Here is a 27,555-nt window from a genome sequence, read left to right as displayed (position 1 = left end):
ATTATGAAACATCTGACTAAAGGCATTCCCATGAAAATCAAGAATAAGCAAGAATGTCTTACGGCAAGTAATTTTACAGTGTTATCATGCAGTAGCCAAAGCAAGGAAAGGGGCAGAGAAATAGTGTGTATAACAATATATATGCCTAGAAAACCCAAGAGCATCAACTGAAAAGCTACAAAAACTAACTGCAGTAAGGTGGGCAATTATTAAGTTAATAGCTTTTCTGTATCACTGAAAATCATCTGGTAAAATAAATAATAGAAAAAATAGATACCATTCATGATAGCAACAAAATTACAAACTTGCAAGGATAAAACTGTGTGAGACCCATAAGACGAAAACTATAAAACTTTACTGAGGGATATTAGGGAAAAGAGATTTAAATCAATCTAACAACCAGCACCATTCCTAGACAGGAAGATGCATCATGTTAAAAATGTCAAAACTCTCCAAATAACCTACATTTCTAATCAAAATTCCATTGATATTTCTGGGATTTTTGTTGTGATGGAGGTTCTTTTTCTTTTCTGTTTTGATTTTGAACTTGACAAAACAATTCTAAAATTTATCTGGTAGAATAAAAAGACAAGATTCACCAAGAAATAAATAAAAAGGCGGACAAATGGCAGAGGTTGAGGGAGGAGTCACAGGATCCCAAACCAGAATACATATGTGAAAGCCACAATAATTTAAAAATATACACCACTACCTTTTCATGAGCATAAATTCTATGTGCAGCTTAATATAAATTAAAGAAACAATTTAAAAGGTAGAAGCAAAGAGTATATATTACTCTTGTTAACATATAATAAGCTTTCCCCCAATTAAAAAGAGACAAATGTCTAATAGAAAACCTAGTTAGGATATGAGCATAAAACTTTAAAAAATGCAAATGCCCAATAAATATAAGAAAAAAGCATTCAATATCACTCTTAATAAAACAAATTGGATAATATTAGTCACTATTAAATTGGTAGGATTGATTTTGTAATGATGTAAACTGGTATTTACAAGAATTTGCACTTATACATCACCCTTGAAAAAGTATATTATAACATTCTTTCTAAGAAGCAATGGATATCAAATCATTTTTTAAAATATTATAGCCTTTTACCTAATAACTCCTTCTAAATAAAACATTTTGAAGAAATAATTGGAGATGTTTATAAAAATTTTGGTATGAGGACATTCATTATAGATTTATAAAAATGAAAAAAATGGAATAATAATCATTTAAAATCACATTCTTAACATTTAAGGAAGTGGGAAGTGGGATATATATAAGTGGGGAAAAAAGCAGCTTACAATACAGCACATATAGTATTGTTGTAAAGTATACAACCTATAGCTGTATAGTGGTTATCTCTGGATTAAAAGTTGATATATTTTATTTCTTTCTACTTTTCTGCATTTTCCAAATTTCTAACACATGCATTAGTGTTATATTCAGAAAAAAATAAATGTTACACATTTGTAAATTACCAATACTATGCGACATCAAATGAGTCTTACTGATAAGGTGTACCTATAATGTAAAAGCAAACTATTTATATAGCCTTATTTTGAATGTGGCTTTAAGACTACATTGCAGGATTTTTTTAAATCTGTATTCAGCAAAATGATAGACTTTGTGGGATATCTCACACGTGGAAATAGACTTTATGATTTTTTTTTTTGAAATTGCTTTTTATTCCCAAAAGTAGGTTTGAGAGTATCATTTCTAAGACTGTTTCCTCTGGTTTTGGTCTTCTCCCCAAAAAATTAGTAGTAGTAGTAGTAGTAGTAGTAGTAGTAGTAATAGTACTTTCATAGTATGATACTTTGCTCCTAAGTGCTGCTACCTATAGGAGGAAAATTTATTACATGTATGTTTTTATGAACCTAATAAGGAACTACCAAAAAAATCCCATCCTCAGCTATAGGAAAATAACATATACTTTGTTTACTTTATTTCTTCACTTACATAAGCCTGAAGATGGATTATTAGCTAAAAAATGCTATAAAATTTGATTTGTCAAAAAGTTGATTTTGTCAGTATATTTTATACATTCATTAAAAAATTATTACTTCACTTATGTCATGTACTATTTTTAAAAACAATATAGAAAATATCAAGTATTGGCATGGATATAGAGCATGCTTAGTAGACAGCAGTATCTAATAAGTATGAACTTACACAGATCCTATGATGAAACCATTCTACTCTCAGAAATAAACCCAACAGAAATAATAGATATCTATTCACAAAAATACACATGCACACATACAAATGTGTTAGGATGTTCACTGAAGGAGTAAAAGACCCCAAATTGAAATTAACTAAATGCCCGTCAACAGTAGATTGGATAAACTGTGGCATATTCACAAAATGAAATATTACATAATAATAATGAAAATGAATTATTGACATCTATACATAACAACATAGATCGATCTTACAAGCATAATGATGAACTAAAAGAACCAAACATTGAGGCGTATATACTATATGGTTCCATTTACATAAAATATAAAAAGAGGCAAAACTAACATATGCTACTAAAAGTGAGGACAGTGAACCCACTGTCGTGTATTCACTACAAGATACTAGGTGATGCCAAGAGCTCTTCCAGGGTACTGATAATGTTCTGCTTTTTGATCTAGATAGAGTAACACAGGCATACCAATTTGCGAACATTTACTGAACTCTACACTTATGTGTGTGTGTTTGTGTCTATTGTGTATTTTGTGTCTTGCTCAACAAAATGTTAAAAGAAGAAACATATAATACAGAAATTTAATGAAGAATAAAAATTTAGGGCTTTGTTAGTAGAGATGAAATTTCATATTGTATCAAGCAGTTGCCGTCAATTTTGTCCAAAATATTTCTGAGTAAATGAACCTACTGGGTGGGCCAAAAGGTTTGTTCGGTTTTTTCCATAAGATGGCTCTAGTAGCACTTAGTTAGTTGTCTTTAACTTCATTCGAAACAATTTTGTTAGATTGTATTTGACAGCTGTCATATCAGCTTGCATTTAAAAAAAGACTTAACAAAATTGGTCAGTTTTTGTGTAGCCATTTTAATATTGAAGATGGATGGAAAAAAGCAACATTTTCGGCATATTATGCTGTACTATTTCAAGAAAGGTAAAAACGCAACTGAAACGCACAAAAAGATTTGTGCAGTGTATGGAGAAGGTGCTGTGACTGATCAAACGTGTCAAAAGTGGTTTGCGAAGTTTTGTGCTGGAGATTTCTCGCTGGACAATACTCCACGGTCGGGTAGACCACTTGAAGTTGACAGCAATCAAATCGAAACAATAATTGAGAACAATCAACGTTATACCACGTGGGAGATAGCCAACATATTCAAAATATCCAAAGCAAGCACTGAAAATCATTTGCACCAGCTTGGTTATGTTCATTGCTTTGTTGTTTGGGTTCCACATAAGTTAAGCGAAAAAAACCTTCTTGACCACAGTTCCACATGTGATTCTCTACTGAAACGTAATGAAAATGTTCAATTTTTAAAACAAATTGTGACAGGTGATGAAAAGTGGATACTGTACAACAATGTGGAATGGAAGAGACTGTAGGGCAAGCGAAATGAACCACCACAAACCGCATCAAAGGCCAGTCTTCATCCAAAGAAGGTGATGTTGTGTATATGGTGGGATTGGAAGGGAGTCCTCTATTATGAGCTCCTTCCAGAAAACCAAACGATTAATTCCAACAAGTACTATTCCCAATTAGACCAACTGAAAGCGGCACTCAATGAAAAGCGTGCAGAATTAGTCAACAGAAAACGCATAATCTTCCTTCCGGATAATGCAAGACCGCATGTTTCTTTGATGACCAGGCAAAAACCGTTAGAGCTTGGCTGGGAAGTTCGGATTCATCCACCGTATTCACCAGACATCGCACCTTCAGATTTCCATTTATTTTGGTCTTTACAAAATTCTCTTAATGGAAAAAATTTCAATTCCCTGGAAGACTGTAAAAGGTACCTGGAATAGTTCTTTGCTCAAAAACATAAAAAGTTTTGGGAAGATGGAATCATGAAGTTGCCTGAAAAATGGCAGAAGGTAATGGAACAAAAGGGTGAATATGTTGTTCAATAAAGTTCTTGGTGAAAATGAAAAATATGTCTTTTATTTTCACTGTAAAAACCGAAGGCACTTTTTGGCCCACCCAATATTTTCCCAATGATTTGAATTCTAATTTCAAATAAGCCTTATTTCAGCTTTACTGAAAAAAATACATTAAAATAACATTTATTTTAAGCAAGTAGAGGGATTTAAAAAAACTTCTATAAAGCAACATTTCTTCCATCACATGCAGTCCCACTGCCTGATTTGCCTATGTAAATATTCAGATATTCTATATTAATTAAATTATACCCAGCTATTAAATGGTTATCTATCCAATCACATGTCACTATCTTAATTTTTGTCACGATTATGACATTCACAACTAATGCAGTAAAAACACCACTAAAGTAAACGAAAACAATTATTTCCCTTTGTCATTAGTTCATATGAATTACCAACAATGTTATAGAAACTCAGCTTTTATTATAAAGCCTCAGAATTGGGCAACTTTTCCTGGACACAATTCAAGTAAACAGTATAACAGCTAAAGCTGTAGAATATAGGAAAAACCCTTTTAGTTGGTTAAATGTCTATCTGTGCATAAGACTTGAAGAACATGCATAATTTACCTTGTGACACTGATTGATAGAAAAAAATCATTTTTCTGATATTAGAACTAAGCAGTATAATTCTGCTACTGTTTACTGAGTGTGTCTATATGCTAGGCACTGAGTGAAGTGCTTTCTATATATTACCTCTTTTGATTTTCACAACAGCCCTATGAAGTAGGCCCTATTACTATCTCCATTGTACCAATGAATAAACTAAGGCTCAGAAAGGTTAAATAATTTACTGAAGGTCATTTGGCCAGGAAGTTAAAGAGGCATATTTAAAATAATGACTGATCTGACATCAAGCCCTCTATGATGAACTACAATGTAAATGTATCTCTCCTTGTCATGTTGGGGTGGGGAAAGGAAGAACTAAAATAAACAAACCTTTTCCTCACTTTCCACTTTAAAAATCCTTTTTATGGCAAACTGAATTCATCTTTGGCCAAAGCCAACCCATTAGAGTTGGAAAGTTAACCACTTTTCCATTATACAGCCCACAATCCACGAATGAATAAAAATCACATCTCCTACAAAATATTTTTCTGTGATTGTGGTACAATTAAAATTGTCTCTAATGATATAATACTGAACCATAAATTAAATGGATGTATTCTTCCCCAAACTCTAGCAAAGACCAAAACTCTGACCAAATAGTCTTAGTATAAAATTATACAAGGTCCTAGTTACAGTAAACAGATCGTCTTATACGCTGCTACGTACAAAAAACTGTACTTGAATCTTTATAGCAGCTCTATTGGTTACAGAAAAATACTGAGGAGAACCCAAATGCCCTTCAGTGGGTGAATGGCTGAACAAACTTTGGTATATCAATGCAACAGACTTACTACTCAGCAATAAGAAGGCATGAACTACTGACACATGCAACAACCTGAATGGACCTCAAGGGCTTTATGTTCAGTAAAAAAAAAATCAGTCTCAAAAGGTTACATACTGTATGATTCCATTTATATAACATTCTTAAAATGACAAAACTATAGAGATGGAGAACGGGGCGGGGGGGGCAGGGAGGTGGGTGCCACTACAAAGGGTAGCACGAGGGAGTTCTTTCATGATAATAGAACAGTTCTCGATCGTGGTGTTGGTGGTGGTTACAAGCATCTACACACAGCATAAACTTGCATAGAACTGCACACACACACACACACACACACATACACACAACACACGAACGCCGGTTAAAAAATGTTGAAACTTGAATAAGGTCTATAGGCTAGTTAATAGCAATGTACCAATGCCAATTACCTGGTTTTGATATTGTACTATAGCTATAGGACTTACACAAGACTCTTTGTACTATTTTTGCAATTGCCTATAATTATTTCAATATAAAAAGTTTAAAAAAAAAATGGCCCTGGGTACGAGAGTCTGAATTGGAACCTGGTCTGCCTGAATCTAAAATTTGTGTTACTTCCCTATGTACCCTACTGCCTACAAAATCTATTTTATTAAAATATACATTATTTCCTACAGAGAACAATATAATATATAGGAGGCTTATCCTGGGTCACGTTTAAAGAACTCTAAGAAAGTTCAAAAAGTACTTTATTAGGAAAAAATTTTAAATATCAAATCATTTCATTGATGGCAACTAAGACCAGGTGTTCCAATGCCCAATATGGACATGGAAAGAGAGCTTTACAAGTGATAGAAAGTGATGACTGGGCTGCTTTGGCACCTTGACTGGGCACATTGCCTCTCATTCCCCTCTCACTAGAGGCAGCTCTGGAGTTTCCTGCCATGTTGCCTTGTTCACCTGAAAGGTTAACAGCTGTTCCTCTCCTGACACACCAGGCAAACAAGCGGCACAGCAGAAAGCTGTAAAATAGAGTCATTACACTGTACATTTGGAATCTCTTTTCCATCTACCTGAGTACTTCCTAATGAGGTTGTCCTTGTGAGATGTAGAACATGGCCAAATTATAATTATCTCAGCCAGAGAAGTAAGCTGAAGGTGCCAAATGGTTTTTGGAAGTTGCTGCCTGCCTTCATATAAATTCATCAAACCCTTGTACACTAAGTGACAGCTATGAAAAATTACACATACAGGCAAGGACAAAGAATCAAAATAGTGATGGGATGTTCTCCTGTTAGTGATGTTTTCCTGTTTAACACCATTTTATTTTATTTCACTAAAAGTTACCCCCCAAATTATTTTTATTTATTGATCAGAAAAATATCAAATAAATCATTTTTTTAAAATCAGAGCCAAAATTGTGTTCACTATGTCAAGTCCCCAGTGCTGAATGTGCTATGGGTGCTACAAATCCAATTGCATATAGTTCAATTTAATAAATACATAGTATCAGGTGTTTATTAAGAACATAAGGACAAGACATTGCTTAGGGAGATGACACAAAAAGTGAAAAAGACACCAGTCTGTAGCCTCAGTGAGGAGATAAACAGTTATACAGCTAACAAAACTCAGGAAAAACCATAATTACTGATATTATGAAGTATGCTAACATGGCAAATTCAATGTTATGTTAATAACAAGAAAGAGAAAACTCATGAGAATGGTCTTAAGGTATTTAAGAAGGAAATAAATGTCATTGATTATACTCCACAGGGCAGAACTGGGATCAATGGCTGGAAATTACAAGAATATAGAGGAAGGTTGGTGATGTATATAGTTTTTAATTAATTTTAATTGTTTTAAATTAAAGTTCACATGTTTATAGACTTCAGGAACTTCCTAAATAAATCATTGATAGGGACTTCCCTGGTGGTCCAGTGGTTAAGACTCTGCACTTCCACTGCAGGGGGTGCGGGTTTGGTCCCTGGTTGCGAAACTAGGATCCTGCATGCCACGTGGTACAGCCAAAAATAAATAAATAAATAAATCATTGATGACTTACTAACTACGAGAGTATCCGATGAAACCTCTGTACTGGAGAGGAGTTGATGAGACTCTTTCCAAGGGCCTGAGGTCTCTCGTATCACAGAAAGCATCTTGTTACCCAGAGCCACAAATGAACAGCCCATAGAGACTAGATATAAGGGAGACTTGTAGGAACGAGGTGATCTGAGGATGGAATTGTATCCAAAAGGAGTGATTCACATTGGGTGGAGATTAAATGACTCCGACACATGCTCTCTCATGAAGAGTTTACATTTTAGAGAGGTCCCAGAGGAGGAAGGAAATACAAAGGCATTAGAAGAAGAGAAGGAGAAAAACTGAGCTCTAATTATGGAAAAGCAGATACAGCACATAGCAACCGACAGTCACTTCCGAGAGAGGAACAGGCTGAGCAGGCTTCCACACTTCCTGCTGGCCAACACTATGCTATATCCTGAACAGTGCTCCACTTCCCCGTGAGACCTGTCCGTTCACCTACCAAGGCCTACTATCCTGTGTGAATTTACTCAGTCACCAGAGGGAAACCTGAGACAACACTGAACTTCATCTGAATTCTGTACTCCTGGAAAGCAAAGACTGTCAAGAAATTACCCCCCACCCCTTTTGTGTTCCTGGAAACAGCTTACTGCAAAGAACCACTCTTCCCCATGTAACTTAGATAAAACTCACGATGACCCCTTGTAACCTATGACAAGGCCAAGACACAGACACTCCAAATTCCCATTCTTTATCTCATAAATGATTAGCTGAACTATTTGTCCCCAGTGACCATTCTGGTCGATCGATGCCTGTTAACTGGACTTGACCTAAATTTATTCAGGCTTCTCTCCTTCCTCCAAGCCCCTGAACTTTGGGCCACCCTTGAGCAATGGAAGGTGAACAACCCCTCTTTAAAGACCCCCTCCTAATAATCAGTTGGCCTCAAGGAAAAACATTCCCTGATCAACTGTGCAGTCATGCCACCCTCTCATCCCATTGCCCCACATCCAATTCTTTCCAGCCTGTTTACTTCTCCCTGTAAAAGAAAAGCCCTTTTCTGCTTGAACTTTGAGATGCTTATAGATCTCAAGGTCAAAGTGGTTCTTCCTACTGCAATATTCCTCCTCTTCCTATTGAGATAACCCTCGACCCCTTATTATAATAATCTTTTTGAATAAAGCCTCTTCTTTTTACCTAAGTCTAGATTTGTTTTTGACACTTTCAACTTGCAAAGAGCCTAACTTTACAAAACACAAATTAAAATAATTAAATATCCTCTTATTATTGATATTTATTTTTACAGAATCCCAACTATTATGTATTTCTTGATATACACCCACATAATAAATATATAGAAGATACAGACCACCATAAAATAAACTATAATCAAACATAAATTAACTCTGATATTTTCCCAATGTTTGAAAACAAAAATTACTTAAGATCATTAATTACTAAAATAATTAAAATAAAGCATTAAAAACAAGCATGAAAAGTTGAAACCAACCAACTAGGTTTGGAACTTGAAGAAATAATTTCTTTATATTTTACTTTTGTCTTCTGTAGATCAATCATCTCTTTACAAAGTCAAAAGAAGAAAAAGCTTGATGAACTTGTTTTTATGTTGGCCAACTATTAACTCAGGCATTAAACTAACAATAATACAGCTGCTAAAGTTCTTTCTGAAGAACTTTCTGCCAACAATCTGTCACTTTTCCAGTGGTCCAGTACCCTAGTTTCAACTTAGCATGGATACCATGTAGAGTTAGCACGTTAACTGTATCACATACATAAAATAAACCTTCAGTGTTTTTAATGAAGAAGGTAAATACATGGTATTTCTATTCCTGAAGGGATTTTTTTCTAAAATACCTCTATTCCTATTTATGAAAAAATATTTTTAAATAATAAATACTCATATTATAAGCAGATAGGGCAGGGGGTCCCCAGAGAAAGAGAACCAGGCATGGCTTTCTTGACGTAAGAGAGGCCATTTTTGGCCTAAGTCATTTTGTGATCTAAGCCTGGCCACAATGCTTGCCTTTGAACAGGTCTCAGTAATTAATGATTTTAAGGGAAGTGAAAGAATGCAAGAACAAAGGAAAAGTAGTCAAGAAACAATAGTTCAGCGATAAAACAGAGTCCTAGTTCCTCCTCAAGGGATATATGTAATAATCTGTGTGAGTTCTGCAGGAACTAAGGCCCCCATCAAGGTGGAGGATGGAATGATGATGACGACCTTTTCTGACTTCAATCAACTAAAGCTTTGACACTGTTGACCTTTGCCCCAATTCTATGCTGAATTCTCCTCTGCTCAAGCCCCTTCATGAATACGCATACACCACTCAAGTCCCTTCATGAGTATGCAAGTACCCTTAGCTTAAAACTTCCCCAATTTTGCTGTTCTGCGAGACACTGCTTTGGAAAAGATCCCTGGTGTCCTCCTTATTTGTTGCAAGTAATAAGTCCTTCCTTCTCCCAATCTTTGGCTTGGTTGTGTCTTTTGGCCTGACACCCACCAAGACTCGAACCCAGCTTTAGGGTAACAGTATAACAAATACATCACAAAAAATCAACTACTCACCAGCATTGACTATAGCATCTACCTCTAGCAATGTGATGTCACCTCTATAGAGAGCAACTTCTTCACTCAAACTTTTCTTCACCTGTGATGTTTCCTGAGTATTTTCTTCTGTAATAAAGAAGGAATATATATTAATAGTAATATTCTTATTTAATTTAATAAAGACAATTTTAATACAAGAGCCAATATGGGTCACACTCTGATACATTAGACAAGTGGAAATAAATGTATAAGTACCAGGGATGTGACTTATTCTCTATTTATTGTGTATTCCCCAATACAAATGCAGTATCACATACATAATAGGCATTCAATAAATTTAGGCATGTTATATGGGTCAACAAAAAGTTCAATGTTTACTATTAATATTATAAAAATATCAATTTTAAGATATAATTATGTACCACTGGTTTCACAAGAAGATGAGAAAAAGATGTGTAACTACCAAGACAAAATAAATTTTTACAACGAACGAGCTTATTTCTATTTTGTTCTAATTACCTAAAATGCATCCTTGAAAAGAATATTTACTCAGAAAAAAAAAATTTAGGTTCAGCTCTTTGCTACTTCTAAGTAATAAGCTGTCCCTCGGAATGGTATGGATCAAGAACATCTGAAAGTGTGAAACTGCTCCTTTATCAAATTCTATAAACCTTTCACTCTAGAGGGCGCTGCTAGATTGAAAAGAGAAAAAGCTCTGTCCTGCACACAACAGCCAGAAAGCTGGTATATTTAAAACAAGCCAAAACATTATCTTCTAAAACCTGACATATTTTTTAATGTTTTTGAGGAGTACTATAATCTGAATTTTCATGTATTTTTTAACAGACAGTAATGTTAAAATATATTCAACGAAGCTATATAAAATCAATGTTTTAAAATACATTAAATTGCTATACATAAAAAGCTTTTTAATATAACTTGAGGAAACATGATTTATAAATTCAAACATTTTAAACTCATGATTTATGCAAATCTTTCAAGGCGGAAGGTAATGCTATTGATTCACAAAGACACTGTCAAATGAGCTTGCAATAATGAGGTATGTAGGGGATTTGAGGTGATAGGTTACAAGACACTTAAATTGTCTTCGGGCCCCGATAACCAAAGAAAAAAATGGCCAAGACGAAGGAAATGATCTGTGGCCATAAAAGTGATCTTTCCTCTCTCTGCCTCCAAAGCATCCCCTTCTTTGCGATCACTTTTCTCCTTAAAGGATTCTAATCAATTATTCATTGGTGGTAGTAGCAGTAGTAGTAATAATAATAAGTAGGAGAATAATGTGGGAGAATTGTACATTAAAAGAGTAGAGAAAGACTTTAGAAGACCTCAAAATAGAAAACACTTACAGCTGACTTGACCACCTCAGGGACTCCTAGAGTGCTGTCTCCCTGAGTCAGGTAAAGACTAAGAGTTCAGGCTTTACTACCAGACTAACTGTTCAATTCTTGGTTCTGCCAATTAACAACTGGGTGACCTTGGATAAGTTATATATTTTCGCCATGCCTCAGTTCATAAATTACTGGCTCCTTTACAGTTAACATGAGTTTATTACACTTAGAATAATGTTTGGTCCATAGTAAGCTCTCAACAAACATGCCCCTTTTTTACAAAGGTTTTACAGAGGTGACAAATATTATTTCAGCATCCATACTGAAATACCACAATAGTTTTTAAATATTTTCAACATTTATTATTATTATTATTCCCTATCAGTGAAAGAGATTGGATTTTGTTTGTGCTCTTACTAATCTGTCAATGCCTGGTCCAATGACAAAGACTTTGAGCAAGAAGACCTTGAGTTCCATGACCAATCAATTTCTATTCTTACTACTTTTACCAAATTAGAAAGTCCTGATTCCCAAATAAAGATTGTTGGATGATAATAAATATCTGGTGGCTTTGTCAGAAAATTCTGGATATTTGGACTATTGTAAACCTAGAAATTATAAAGACTTCTCACTGATGATGAGTTTTAAAACTCCATCAGGCATTAAATTGATAAACATATCACAAATGAAAGCAGAAAGATTGACTGTTTCAACTTGGGAGACAGAGTAAATCAATTCCTGACCTATCCTCTAGTTGCATTTAGTTCTAAAAAGTATTTCTTCATTTTCTTATGAAGTATTATGTATGTAATATTGCATTTATAGTCATGTGAGACTTTTAAACATATGTGGCAACAAATCATGTATTTTTTTCCAGAAGTAAAGAAATTGTTAAAGAATTGTATTAGAAAGCATCAAAGTTTAAACCATTTATATCACAGTTCAGTTTTCTTAAAAGATATCCTAATCTCTCAACTGCAAACTTTAAAAATGGGATATTTTGAGCCTAAAGGTTCAAACAATTCAACATATTAAATAAATGTACTGCTATGACATGTCATTCAAGTAAGTTACTCAAAATGGTCTTATTAGAATTATTAGCATCATGAAGAAATATCTTTATCTCTCTTTCATTTTAAAAATTCACATGAGCATCTTTTTTCCTCAGAGCCAGATTTATACTTGCTGTCCAGTTCCTCACATGGTGTATCAAAAAGGCGTAAATGTACTCAAAAACTACAATTTGATAGTATTAATAATTATCAGTATTTCCTCCAACAATAAACCAAAACCAAATGGCATATTTTTGACTACCAAGTGTTCTCTGTAAATATAACAATGTAAATTACCATTACAGGCCACATCTTTTACTTGAATAGCAATGTAACACCTTCCTTTTCACACAACTGTGTTCCATCAGCACTGATCCCTAAGTGTCTTTTCCCATATCCTGGGTTTTCAGTAATAAATAGGACAGAAAATTGTCAAGCATTGCTCCCTCACAGACATTCTATATGTACACAAAGCACTGATTCACATTTTGTACATCATTGGCTTTATCCAGCTGAAAGTTAAAATATCTGTCAGTGTGCACATGTGATAGTAATTGTTTTTCCAGATTGTATCGTATTGATATTGTTTAAAAAAAAAAAAAAAAAAAAAAAAAAAAAGCTTTTTTTCCAGAACTACCACAATAAGGGAAAAGAGATCTCAGTACAGAACTGGGCTCAGTTACCAATACAGCAAGGACAAGTGGGGATTTATAACCAAGGAGCGGAGTGGGGATCAGTGGAAAGAAAATTACTAAGAGGAAACTTTGTGGGTGAGGGAAGAGTTTGGTTAAACACACAATTCTTGCTGAAGGCAAGCCAGGGTGGTCAGATATCACCTAGGGTATGAGGGGGTGATGCAGAACTTTATTAGATATGGAGAGTGACCAGATAGCAAGGATGGGAAATTCTCTCTAAATTGATTTAGCAGGATTCTTGCTAAAATTGGACAATGCAGGTCTGGCAAGGATGGGGCCTAGTGGAAAAAAGGGTTTGGTGGAACCTGACTAAAGTTTAGTTAAGGAGAGAGTCTTTGTCAGTCCCTGCTCTTATTTGAGGAAAGAGAGACTTCTTTCCTTTGAATAATGTAAGTCCATTTCCCATTAGGTTGCCTTTTGTCCTTTAAGGACCAGCTGAACCACTGGTTGAGACTTGGTAGTAGAGGATTTCTGCTAGGTGGTGCGAGCAGTCAGGCATTTAATGAGGGAAATTCCCATGGAAAGAAAAAGAAAAACAAAGATCAATGGTTGGAGCACACTATAAAACTAGTTTCTGAGTCCAGAGGGCAGACAGTTGAGAAGATATCTAGATGTTGGGCTTGAAGCATCTTTTGCAGTTTCAGTGTCCTTGGTGATGGCATCAGGTGTTCCAGCAAACTTTCTGAATGGCCCACACAATAGCAAGCATGAAAGTTGTACATACATGATCTGTTGTGGTGATTTCTTTGAAGTTTATATCAGGTCATCCAGCTTCAGCTTGCAGGGCTTCAAGAAAGGGGCAGTTTTAGTTCTCAATGAGGCCAAATAAGGAGGAGGGGAGAAAAACTGGAAACATTTTGGAGAGTTGTAGCCAGATACTGGAGGAAACTAGGAAATTGACAATATGTGCAAGACAATGAGCAAGACTGGAATTTAATAACCCACAAGGGTGCACTACAGGTTTCCACTGAAACCTAAAATGTCTCTCTACAGTCACCCCCCCAACCCCATTTTTATTCTTGTTTACAAAATAAGTCTGGTCTCTTTAGATTTGGTCTGATTATTTACATAAGTGCAGCAAGAACAGTCACTGACCACTTAGGCCTTTCAAGTTTGCTTTGCTGGAACTTTTCATAAAGAATCTCAAATCAGACTTTTCAAAGCCTCTCAAGGCTAGGAAGCAAATCCAAGAACTCACCACCAGATTTAGCCTGTAATACCTACACATTTGGGTAAATTCCTCTCTTCTCAAGGTTCCAAGAATATCCTAAGGTTCCTGGGCTTGATAGGAAGTGACCTTCCTTACTCATCTGTAAGGCTGGGAACTCTATAAACCAGGTACCAGACTGGTTTCTCCAAAAGGGCTTTGTAAGCATTGGCTCTATAATGCAAATCTTAGTTCCTTAAAACTATCTGATAACATGAGATTCTATATCTTTGAGATTATCATTCACAAATATGACATTCCAACCAAAGTCTATACAACTAATTTTTCCAATTATGTTCTGTTACAAGGAAGACAGATTCTTATTGAACCTATACAAATAATGTCATTGCCATGAAAATAAGAATACGCAATAGAGTTTCTGAATTCTGGAGAGATCAGGTAGGGAGAAAAGCTAAATGTTTCATTTCTGTTTACAAAAGTATAATTAACTAAATTGTCATGAGTTACAGAGAGCTTGAGAAAAGATAAAAAGGGGTTCCTTAAATAAAACATTAAAGAACCAGTATTGTTCCAAAACAATAACCACAAAAATCATAATCATTCTTCATCGTTAGTTCATTCAGTCCCATGTAACTGATTTGTTTTTTTCCCCCAGCATTATTTAATGTGTTGGAACAACAACAGCAACAACAAATCCACATACTTTCTTTATTCCATTAAAACAACAACTAGATTAAGTAATCTTATATACTGAGATCTCCTTCTGAATTCTCTATTCTGTTCTACTAAACATTTTTTATAGTATATTCTTTTTTTTCTTCTTCATGTAATGGATTTTTGTTCTGCTTGATCTTGGGTTAGCATTTTTTTTGTTTTGTTTTGTTTAAACCAGTCAGCTTCTCCATTAGTTCTGGAAATCCTTACTTGGTCCAGCGGTACAGTCTCAAAGTTATTTAAGCAATAATGTCTTTAGAAGCCTATACACTAGAGTACTTGCCATAGTCCTTTCCATGGATCTCTGAAATAGTCACTTTTTGTTGAAGACAAAGCACTCTTGCCTGTAGTTGACTGCAAGAGCTTTCAGGGAAGAACCAGAGTAAAACAAAAATTATCTGTGAATGATAAAAGACTTAAAAATGGTCATTGTTAAAGATCTGAAGAGAGTTTATTATAAAAATGATATAACTGATAAGGGAATCTGGTTATTTCTATGACATACAATGTTTAAATAACTCGAATTATAACTGACAAAATTATACCAGGACATAAGATGGATAAAAAGGATACTGGCAAATTTCTATGAACGTCATACAATTTCTGAAATATATATAGTAATAATTTTTACCCACACAAATATAACCATGGGAAGGTTAAGCATCATTTCTTTTTGGACAATGTTTCCCATGTAATGTAATGTATCAAATAAATCAAAACTTTTAAGATTTTTTTTTGATGTGGACCATTTTTGAATTTGTTACAATATTGCTTCTGTTTTATCTTTTGGTTTTGCTGGCCGTGAGGCATGTGGCATCTTAGCCCCCTGACCAGGGATCGAACCCACACCCCCAGCATTGGAAGGTGAAGTCTTAACCACTGGACCTCCAGGGAAGTCCCCTTAAACCAAATTATTTTTTTACCTTTCCTTTTTTACAAGGTAAAAAAACAAATCCTTTGAGATTTTCCAGGAACCCTCTGGGAGATATCAATCTCAGTTAGAATTCAAGATTTCATTTAGGATTTGATTTGGGGAACATAATAAAAACAACATAAAGCACAGGAAATTATTTTGATAAGACACAGAATCTTTGTTCCTAAGTAGATTACTTAAAAGATAAAGAAAATCCTTTTATGACCTCTTAATTAAGATCAGACTAATAATCCAAGAAAACTTCGTTACTTTAACAGAGAGAAAACCCAACTCTAGTTTTGCATCAGTACATTACTGGGCTCATTTAAAAACAAAAACAAAAAACAAATAAATTCATTCAATCTTAGCTAATTTGATCACAGATAAAATTCCTCTTTTGCAAACCTTCTGTAACTCTATATCCATTCAGGTTTTCTCTGACATTTTTCTCTTTCTTGTTCTGAAATAAGCAGTGATCTCAGTTTAGAATAAAATGACTCATTTTCCTTAACAACAACAACAAAAATCCTTCATTCCTCACAAACCTTGCATACAGAGTTGTTTCTCTTATTGTTTATTATATTTAGTAGTTTCATTTATATATATTAATTGTAATTTTTAACCAATTTTTATTTTACAGAGAAGACTAAGAAGTAGACAATTGCAAATTGTCACATGTCAGCATTCTGTAGCAGGCTAGCAAATTTTATACATTTACCATCTTTCAATTTCTAGAGACATGTTTTTTTATATGGCAAAAGGACATTTATTAACAGGTTCAAATACATTTAGCTTCTCTATACCACATTAAAATAAAGAAGCCAAAGTATATAAACAAAGTTATGTTCAGTAATTAGTATTTCAGTAGTTTGTTTTACTTAGAAATAATCTAGATTTTTATAATGAATATCTATACTTAATTTAACATAAGTCTAAGGTTACAAGGTACTAAAAAGAGTTTGGAAACTATTTTTATGCAGACATATTACAACATAAAACAAAGCTCACCATCATCTCAAGTTATCTCTCTGTTAACTTTACAGCACATGCATGTTAGGCAAGTTTGCAAAAGCAAAAACCCAAAGAAGTTAAACACGTGGATTTTCTTTTACTGCTACGCTTGATATACAAGAAGTCATGGATAACAAGCAATTCATTTTTACTACATCTTTACTTGTATATTTGGTCTTGGGTTGAATTTATAATATTTATAATCTTAAACATCTAGTGGATATAACATAAGCTTATTTGACTAGTAAACCCAAGTACAACAAAAATGTATGCTCGTATTATACTTAACTGCTGATAACTCAGAAGACATACCTGTTTTTTTAAACCAACAATATTAAACTAGTCTTATTTACCAGAGATTTACCTAAGTCATGTAAACTTGAAAAGTTTTGGGGTTAGTTTCTATATTTCTGGGAGTTTTAGGAATATTTAACTTATATAATGCTAATTTATCTCTAAGCTAATTTGCATAGAGCTCCTTCATGGGATTTTATGAATTAATTTGGTAATACCATCCGAAAGTAGAAAAATATCATATACACATAAATGCATATGTACATAAACATACATACAGACAGATGCAAACAGAGACCTTATAGCTTTCACACTAAAATTTTAGCCATGAGTCAGGTAAATATAGTAATATACTCTGGTCTTTGCTCCCCTTGATATTTTTATCCAAATTTTGTTTCTGGCAGAAGGAGCAGCTTAAGGTTACCTGTTCAATACGAGGGCTAATGCTTTTTACCGGTATTTGTGGAGGAGACTTTCAAGATTTTTCATTTGCCCTGATATGTAATCTTACGGAGGATGTGGACTAAACTTTAGGTGAGAAACTGACAGGAGACATCAAGCAGCTGCCTGGCTGTCCCCAAAGCTTTTCTGAGTGGACAAAACATCCAGTCTGTTTTCAATCACCTTTTCTTCCTTTTGAGCCTCAAGTAGTTTCTTTCAGGGGCCCCTGAGTTCCTTGAGAGTCCCCAGTTGGGAGCAGGGGGCCTAAAGTTCAAGTGACTATATGAGCTGAGGAGCTTAAGTAGGAAGGGAAAAGTCTGGCAGCAGGAGAGGAGGGATGAAGAAGATAGGGGTTTTGAAGAGGGATATAGCAAAGGATTTAAATGGAACTGAAGGGAAAATCAAAGGTGTAAGAGGAGGAAGAAGGACCAGAGCAATGGAAAGGGAGAGGTCTTAGAGGATCCAGTCTGGGGAAATCTTAAGTTTCCCGAAGAAGCCAATGAAGTTCCAAATTATCCTTAGTAAAGTCATGCCAGCAAGAAAGGAAGTAGACAGTGATTGCAGAGCATAAGTCCTCAGGGCCTCAAGTGCAGGGAGGGGTTTCAGTGAACTGAGAAGTCCCCGTGGGAGAAGCAGATCAAATAAAGAGAGAGAACAGAGAGGCCTTACAAAGAGGCAGGAAAAGCCTTTCCAGCCCAGGAGTGAATCTCTGCTTGAAATAAAGAGCCAGGAAGAAAGATTTCCAACCCAATAAGCACCTTTTAAACAAAGAAGCCTGGACCTCTAACCCAGCTTCAGAGAGTATACTTAGAATCTTAAGGTTAAAAATCTGTCCCTACTGTGCTTCAGCTGACAGTCATCTGGGGCTCTGGCTCAGTGGAGATCACCACCAGGCACTGGATCACCAATGATCTCTACATCTCAAATGATCTCTACCTTTCATTGTCTTTGAGCTATTTTATAATTGTGTAAATTGTAGAAAACAGATAATAATGCAAATGATTCTTGTCTGTGGAAATGCAAATAAATTATGTTCCCTTGAATGCAACTGATACTTTCCTATGGACAATTTGCATTTATTTGTAAATTCATTTCAGAGTTCCCTACTGTGTATACACGTGTGGTTCTTTAAATTCTCCTTTGAACCAGAGTTAAATAAAATTGTTGATAAATATTCAATTTATATTTGTATGAGTCATAATCTCATCTTTATAAAAACATTTCCCTCTAATAGACATTTTCATTTAGTTCTAGTTTAATTACTTAACTAATACTTGTATAGCATTTACTATGTGCCAGCTGCTGTTCTAATGCTTACAAATATTACAGCCTATAATCCTCAGAACAAATCTACGTAGTACACATTACCACTATTCTCTCCATGTAGATAAGGAAGCTGAGGCATACAAAAAGGAGGTCGATGGACCAAGTACACACAGCTGGTAAGTACAAACCTGGGATCTGAGCCCAGGTAGCCCGTGCTCTTTACCAACAAGCTAGGCAGGCTCTCATTTACCTATTTTATTATAATGCATCCAACTCTGAATGAGGTATCTGTTATTTAGATCCTGTCTCTCCCTTTAGTTGCAAAATGCATCAATTTCACTCCCCCCAAAAAGCATTATTTACTTCTGCCCTAGAAAAAAAGAATAATAATGTTTATTGAAGTGGTTACCATACTTTGCAAATAATACAAGGGCCTCAATGATTTCTCGCTACAATTTACAAAATTTCATAACATACAACACACGAGGCATTAGAGAACCACATAATAAAATCAAATTTGCACATATTAATTATGCATTTTATTTGTATTTTCTCTTTTTCATTTATTTATGCAAAATCATCAAACTTGCTGATTCATTTGTCCCAACACCTACTCTATTTGTACTGGAATTCAGTTTACTATTTAAATTTATGACCTTATTCTGAGTTCTGGCATTTATGTTACTATTTCACCTCTTTTTTAGGCATAAATAAACCACTTTAGAGATACTGATCCATTTTTATGTAGGAATATAATGCAATGCTATAGTAACAACAAAAGCAAATTTAATCAAATATACATTAACTCACTAATAACATTAAAATACCTTAGGAGAAACAAACTTTGTTAACTGAATCTTAATTAAGATAAACTGACCAACATTCCCCTTGTTTTAAAAGCATAACCCTTAAGACTATAATATTGATAATATAATACAATTTTCATAAAAATCAGTTATATTTTACATTTCAAACTTTTAAAATATATTGAACAAAACTGCCTCATCACTTTTCCTCTGGAACTGCCAAATTACCTAAAGACCATTTGATATACAGCTAACAGACCATCACTGGGTCCTCTGACGGCTCAGAAGACTAAGATACTAGGAGATATTCACATGAAGTGCCTAGAACACTTCAAATTCTTATGTTCCCTCATATTAACATCCTCTATATCTTAGCACCCATGGGCATGATAACAAAAAAGCCACCAAGGATGCCAATAAGTTGGCTGGTGATCCCACAACAAGGGCCCTATTGCTGCCAGTTGACCTCTTTCATTCTGAGGATGCCAGTTAAAATCAGTTTGGTTTTAATCCAGCTCTGTATATACAAATTCAAATTAATATTCCCTCTCTCTAAAAATAAAACAAAAAAGTTAGTAGGAGACCATGCCACAAAAGGAAAAAAAAAAAAAAAAAAAAAGCTCAAGCAAATTTCTATAGAAATCAGCGTTTAAATTAAATTAAATTTATAATCAAGATGATCAGAAAAATATCTTTGGGTTCATTACGAGGCTTTAAGAATATACGACGTGAGAACCAGAGGAACCCCAGGGATGCAGGCTGTGTGTCTGAGATTCTGTCTTGAAACCAGCCAGCCTGCTGATCTGCACACTTCCATATCCTATCTGACCATGTCAGGCTAACAATCATCTTGCCATTATTCCAGATTCCTGTCTGTTTTGCCCTTCCAACTTAACAGCTCACTTCTTTCATTGGGCCAACATTTAATCCCCCTGCCTCTCTTCCTATTTCCAACTTCCACAGAGCTTCCATGGATGAAATTCTCAGCAACAAATTCCCTTTCTTTTCAGTCCTGGGACTCCAAACTAACCCTGTCAGGGAAAGTCAAGGAAACCATTAGATAAAGCGCTCATATTTGAGTGAGACCTCACTTGAGCAGGGAGGCAGGAATCCAGGCATGATAGCCATGCTAACCAATGCGGGAAATATAAAGTCCAGCCAAGCTATGAACTCCACCCTCTAGCAGAATAATAAAGCGTACACAAATAACTTCAATACAGGGAAGAGTACTATAAATGCCATGATAAAGACTTAAAGTACTTCGAGGTTCAGACAGAACATTCAACGAAGTTTTATTTGAGTGGAGATATCCAAGCTGAGTTTTAAAGGATCAGGAAGAATACCAGAGGACAGTAGGATGGGATGAGAGTGAAAGAGGAAGGGCATTCCTAAGTCAAAGGGGCAGAAAATAGAGTTTGCCTTGAGGAAAAGTAAAGATTCATCCATGATGAGAATATGGAAAGCACCACAAACTGGGGGTAGTGGCAGATGAGATCAGAACTATTCAGGTTTAAACCAGATGGTGGAAGGCCTTGGATGGTGGCTGTTTGGGATCCATTAAAGAAGTCACAAATTGACAGCTTTTTCTTGAATTTAGCCCAAAGATAAGATTTTCTTCGGCTTAAACAGTATCACTGTTTTTGCTTTTTAAACTGCATTTCAATTTTAGCATTCAATTAAATTTTAGCATTCAAAGTCAGGAAATTTCACATTAAAACTTAGATTTCCTAGTTCTCTTGAAAAATCAGGAGATCTGGAAATACTGATCCCACATCCTCACATGATGTGTGAGTAGAGGCTACACCCTTTGAGAGGCATCCTTTGCTTTCCAATTTACAATTTACAGTATATTTGTTTATACCTAAACTAAGCTGGCCTCACCCAGTTACTTACCTGGCTGTCTCCCACAGGCATTTGGGTGTTAGATTTCTTCAGGAGAGCTTCAAAAGATTAATGACTACAAATCCAAGGTAACTATTAAAAATCTGTTTAAAATAGAAAATACTGAAATGGCATGAAAAAAAGAACATGAGACAAATTCCCATCAAATTAAAATAAATGTTTGCCTGTCAAACAATTAAACTGCAATCAAAACTTATATTGGGATCTAAGATGCAGTAAAAATTCAGTAACTCAGAACGTGTTTCATAAACTGAGTCAAAAAGACTTCCAAAGAATCGTACTTCCCTGTGTCTATGTCCTTGTATAATACTCTTCTTCAATGACTGAGTTTTTCCATGTGATTTGCTTTGACCAATGGGGCATCAACAAATGTGACCCAAGCACTTAACAATTGCTTGCACATTTGTATTTGCCCTCTCTTGCTATGCCAAGACCACCATGTAACAAAGCCCAGGTTAGCCTATTGGTGAATAAGAGGCCACTGGGAGCAGAGACAAGCCATCCCAGCTGAGGCTCCCTAGACCAAACAGCTTGACAACTGCCAGCCAGACATGTGAGTGAGACTGTCCAGAACCATCTAGCCCCAGCCAATCCACCAGCTGACTATAAAACCTCCTGATTAACCAGAGACTAATGAGCAATAATAAAAACAATGTTATTTTAAGCTACTAATTTTTGAAGGGTTTGTTGCACAGCAAAGCTAACTGATAAGGAAAGGAGGAGGAGGAGGAGGAGGAGGAGGGAGGGAGAGAAGAAAGAGGAGAGGAGCAAGAGGGGGCTTTGAAGAAGACTCAGCACAAAAATGAAGTTGCAAACTCCTGGCATAACAGTTATTATGAGTTAGCCTAGGAGAGAGGGTCTTCTAGTGTAACATCTCCAACACCTGAAAGAACCGTAAGATTAGAGAATGAATGGATATGCTGGAAGAGGGAGGAATGTGTGTGCAGGAGAGGGTGCAGGGTGCCCAGCATCATGTCTTTAAATAAGAACAAAAGATCCATTTGCATACATCCTAATTCCACCCTCTTTCCTAAAATGATACATTCAAATGTTTACCCATTTATTCTAGATGGCCTGTTTCTCTATATTAACACTTTGAATCATAACAACTCTATTGAGGTAACTTAAGGAAACTGAGGCACAAGGAAATTAAGCAACTAACTTGCCCAACATTTTACAACTGACAGAGACAAGATTTGAACCCTGGAAATGTGGTTCTAGAATCCCTGTGTTTAACCACTGTGCAATATTCCCTCATAATAAGGATCAGTCTCACAAGGTTAAAAAAAAATTAGGGGGTTTCCCTGGTGGCGCAGTGGTTGAGAATCTGCCTGCCAATGCAGGGTACACAGGTTCGAGCCCTGGTCTGGGAGGATCCCACATGCCGCGGAGCAACTAGGCCCGTGAGCCACAACTACTGAGCCTGCGCGTCTGGAGCCTGTGCTCCGCAACAAGAGAGGCCGCGATAGTGAGAGGCCCGCGCACCGCGATGAAGAGTGGCCCCCGCTTGCCACAACTAGAGAAAGCCCTCACACAGAAACGAAGACCCAACACAGCCATAAATAAATAAATAAATAAATTAAAAAAAAAAAAAAAAAAATTAGATCCATAAGTTCTTTAAATAAGGACACACTTCATTCATACAGGATTTTTTTTTAAAGTTTAATGTGACTATCCTTGAAGAATTGAGGTGGGAGCTTAGGTGATAAAAAGGTGTGCTTTATCCTAATGACATATTCTGCTAAAAATCAATTTAGTTAAAAATTATGATATGACTACATAGTACGGCTCCTAGTTTAAAGCTTATATAAGAATAATGCAACCTAATACTTAAAGTAACCTTGCATAAAAATCAATTAATTAAGTTCATAAGGTTATACTTCAAAGAAAGAGAGAATCAAATTTCTGCCCTTTTAGTAAATTTATGAAATCCTAATTTATAAAAATAGATAAATAAATTCTAGTTCAAATACAGAAATAATAGAAAAGAACTAAAAAATCAGAAAAACAATAGCATATTTAATTATGCCTCCTTTTTTACTATTTAAGTGTAATATTTTTCAGTGTGTAGGTTAAGATACTTTATGGATTATGAACTCAGTTTGATAGACTGCAACCAACTTTTTCACAAACTAATATAGAATAGAATTAAAATATTACAGTGCATCACATATACTAATAAAAAGTATTGTTTTATGAAAATTTTGTTTCAATTACATGCACGTACACATACTTATGGGTCATAATACATGTTTGTAACTGTGGATCTTGGGTAAATTTTTGAAATTTTTGAAATCACTATGTTTGTATTCATCTCTACACTCTGACACAAAAATGTTTTAAAATGTCATTTTGGTATTTTGTCATTTCACAAAAATGAACAAATTTTAAAGACTAAGTTTCAAAATATTACACAGTGAACATTTCTATAAATTTTCTAGCATGCAGAAACAACGCCCAATTAATTCTAACATCTCAGGATTTTACAAGATCTGGCACAGAGGCAGGTATCTGGTAAATGCACAATACAGAATTCATTGACCAATCGATTACTGACTGTGTTTATATTTCAGAGGACCTGGTGTTTTCCCTAGGGGTCAAAATCCACATAGTAAAGCCCATAATAATGGACTTCTCTACAGTATCACATACAAAGGTATAACGAACACTCCGGTGCAATTTAAATGAAAAGCTGACATTTTCAGAGGCTATGATTTAACTTGTAGTAGATACCCAAATCTAAACAAAACAGGGGAAGGAGGGAATTACAAGGAATAAATTAATGAAAAGAAAAAAACTGGAATTCCACAGAATTTCTGAAAGAGACCTTGGAACTCTATAGATGAAGAAACCAAAGTCCTAAGAGGTTACATTACTTGCCCAAGTCACAGAACTAGTTGCTAGCAGTCCAGTATTTCTCTCCCTCCGTAATGATGACTCATACAGTTTGCATGCCATCCAGTAGTTTAATGTTATTTAAAAGAATATCTCTTTCTATTTGTGTTATAGCTATATATGTACCTGTAATATCCCCGCTTCTAAGAGTCAGTAAAGGATGGTGGTTAAAAAAAAAAGAACAAAAAAAACCTAGATTCTAGAAGCATTATTTCTAGATTTGAATCCCAGTTCTATTTACTAGCTGTGTGGCACTGGCCAAATTTAACTTGTCTGGGCCTCAGTTGACTCACCTGTAAAATGGGGATACGCCCTATCTTACAAGGTTGTTGTGAGAATTAAATGAATTATGACATAGTGGGGACCATCAAGATGGTGGAGGAGTAAGACGTGGAGATCACCTTCCTCCCCACAAATACATCAGAAATACATCTACATATGGAACAACTCCTACGGAACACCTACTGAACGCTGGCAGAAAACCTCAGACTTCCCAAAAGCCATGTGGCTGACAGGGTTTTTGTGCTCCGGTTAGGAGTCAGGCCTGTGCCTCTGACGGGGGAGAGCTGAGTTCAGGACATTGGTCCACCAAAGACCTCCCGGCTCCATGTAATATCAAATGGTGAAAGCATTCCCAAAGATCTCCATCTTAATGCTAAGACTCAGCTCCACTCAACGACCAGCAAGCTACAGTGCTGGACACACCATGCCAAACAATTAGCAAGACAGGAACACATGCCCACCGATTAGCAGAGAGGCTGAGTAAAATCATAATAAGTTCACAGACACCCCAAAACACACCATCAGATGCGGTCCTGCCCACCAGAAAAACAAGATCCAGCCTCATCCATCAGAACACAGGCACCAGTCCCCTCCACCAGGAAGCCTACACAACCCACTGAACCAACCTTACCCACTCGAGACAGACACCAAAACAACGGGAACTACGAACCTGCAGCCTGCGAAAAGGAGACCCCAAACAAACACAGTAAGTTAAGCAAAACGAGAAGACAGAGAAACAAACAGCAGATGAAGGAGCAAGGTAAAAACCCACCAGACAAAACAAATGAAGAGGGAATAGGCACTCTACCTGAAAAAGAATTCAGAGTAATGATACTAAAGATGATCCAAAATCTTAGAAATAGAATGGAGAAAATACAAGAAACGTTTAACAAGGAACTAGAAGAACTAAAGAGCAAACAAACAATGATGAACAACACAATAAATGAAATTAAAAATTCTCTAGAAGGAATCAATAGCAGAATAACTGATGCAGAAGAGCAGATAAGTGACCTGGAAGATAAAATAGTGGAAATAACTACCGCAGACCAAAATAAGGAAAAAAGAATGAAAAGAATTGCTGACAGTCTCAGAGACCTTTGGGACAACATTAAACACACCAACATTCGAATTATAGGGGTCCCAGATGAAGAAGAGAGAAAGAAAGGGACTGATAAAATATTTGAAGAGACTATAGTTGAAAACTTCCTTAACATGGGAAAGGAAATAGTCAATCAAGTCCAGAAAGCACTGAGTCCCATACAGGATAAATCCAAGGAGAAACATGCCAAGACACATATTAATCAAACTATAATAAATTAAATACAAAGCAAAACTATTAAAGCAGCAAGGGAAAAGAACAAATAACATACAAAGGAATCCCCATAAGGTTAACAGCTGATCTTTCAGCAGAAACTCTGCAAGCCAGAAGGGAATGGCAGGACATACTTAAAGTGATGAAAGGGAAAAACCTACACCAAGATTACTCTATCCAGCAAGGATCTCATTCAGATTCGACGGAGAAATTAAAACCTTTACAGACAAGCAAAAGCTAAAAGAATTCAGCACCACCAAACCAGCTTTATAACAAATGCTAAAGGAACTCCTCTAGGCAGAAAACACAAGAGAAGGAAAAGACCTACAATAACAAACCCAAAACAATTAAGAAAATGGTAATAGGAACATACATATTGATAACTACCTTAAATGTAAATGCATTCAATGCTCCAACCAAAAGACATAGACTGGCTGAATGGATACAAAAAACAAGACCCATATATATGCTGTCTACAAGAGACCCACTTCAGACCTAGGGACACATACAGACTGAAAGTGAGGGGATGCAAAAAGATATTCCATGCAAATGGAAATCAAAAGAAAGCTAGAGTAGCAATTCTCATATCAGACAAAATAGACTTTAAAATAAAGACTATTACAAGAGACAAAGAAGGACACTACATAATGATCAAGGAATCAGTCCAAGAAGAAGATATAACAATTGTAAATACGTATGCACCCAACATAGGAGCACCTCAATACATAAGGCAGATGCTAACAGCCATAAAAGGGGAAATTGACAGTAACACAAAAATATTAGGGGACTTTAACACCCCACTTTCACCAATGGACAGATCATCCAAATGAAAATAAATAAGGAAACACAAGCTTTAGCTGATACATTAAACAAGATGGACTTAATTGATATTTATAGGACAGTCCATCCAAAAACAACAAAATACACTTTCTTCTCAAGTGCTCATGGAACATTCTCCAGGATCAATTATATCTTGGGTCACAAAAATCAAACCTTGGTAAACTTAAGAAAACTGAAATCCTATCAAGTATCTTTTCCAACCACAATGCTATTAAGACTAGATATCAATTACAGGAAAAAAACTGTAAAACATACAAACACATGGAGGCTAAACAATACACTACTAAATAACCAAGAGATCAGTGAAGAAATCAAAGAGGAAATTAAAAAAATACTTAGAAACAAAGGACAATGAAAACACGACGACCCAAAACCTATGGGATGCAGCAGAAGCTGTTCTAAGAGGGAAGTTTATAGCAATACAACCCTACCTCAAGAAACAAGAAAAAGCTCATATAAACAACCTAAACTTAAACCTAAAGCAATTAGAGAAAGAAAAACAAAA

General features: G+C 35.5%; 1 protein-coding gene across 8 annotated transcripts in view; it reads right to left on the bottom strand.

The window, feature by feature from the left end:
- The window catches only part of MACROD2 (mono-ADP ribosylhydrolase 2), a 2,017,409-nt gene that overhangs the window by 1,920,074 nt on the left and 69,780 nt on the right, over positions 1 to 27,555 (bottom strand). For 7 of the 8 annotated variants that reach the window (XM_061208464.1, XM_061208463.1, XM_061208466.1 and 4 more), the window contains exon 3: positions 10,129 to 10,236. The exons of the other annotated variant lie outside the window; for it this stretch is intronic. In XM_061208464.1, the coding sequence (XP_061064447.1) occupies positions 10,129 to 10,236 (108 nt within the window). The remainder of the gene's footprint in view (positions 1 to 10,128; positions 10,237 to 27,555) is intronic. 8 annotated transcript variants of the gene reach the window in all.

The sequence above is a fragment of the Eubalaena glacialis genome, chromosome 13 (genome assembly GCF_028564815.1).
Source record: "Eubalaena glacialis isolate mEubGla1 chromosome 13, mEubGla1.1.hap2.+ XY, whole genome shotgun sequence".
NCBI classification, from domain to species: Eukaryota; Metazoa; Chordata; class Mammalia; order Artiodactyla; family Balaenidae; genus Eubalaena; species Eubalaena glacialis.
This window is presented reverse-complemented; position numbering and strand designations above follow the sequence as displayed.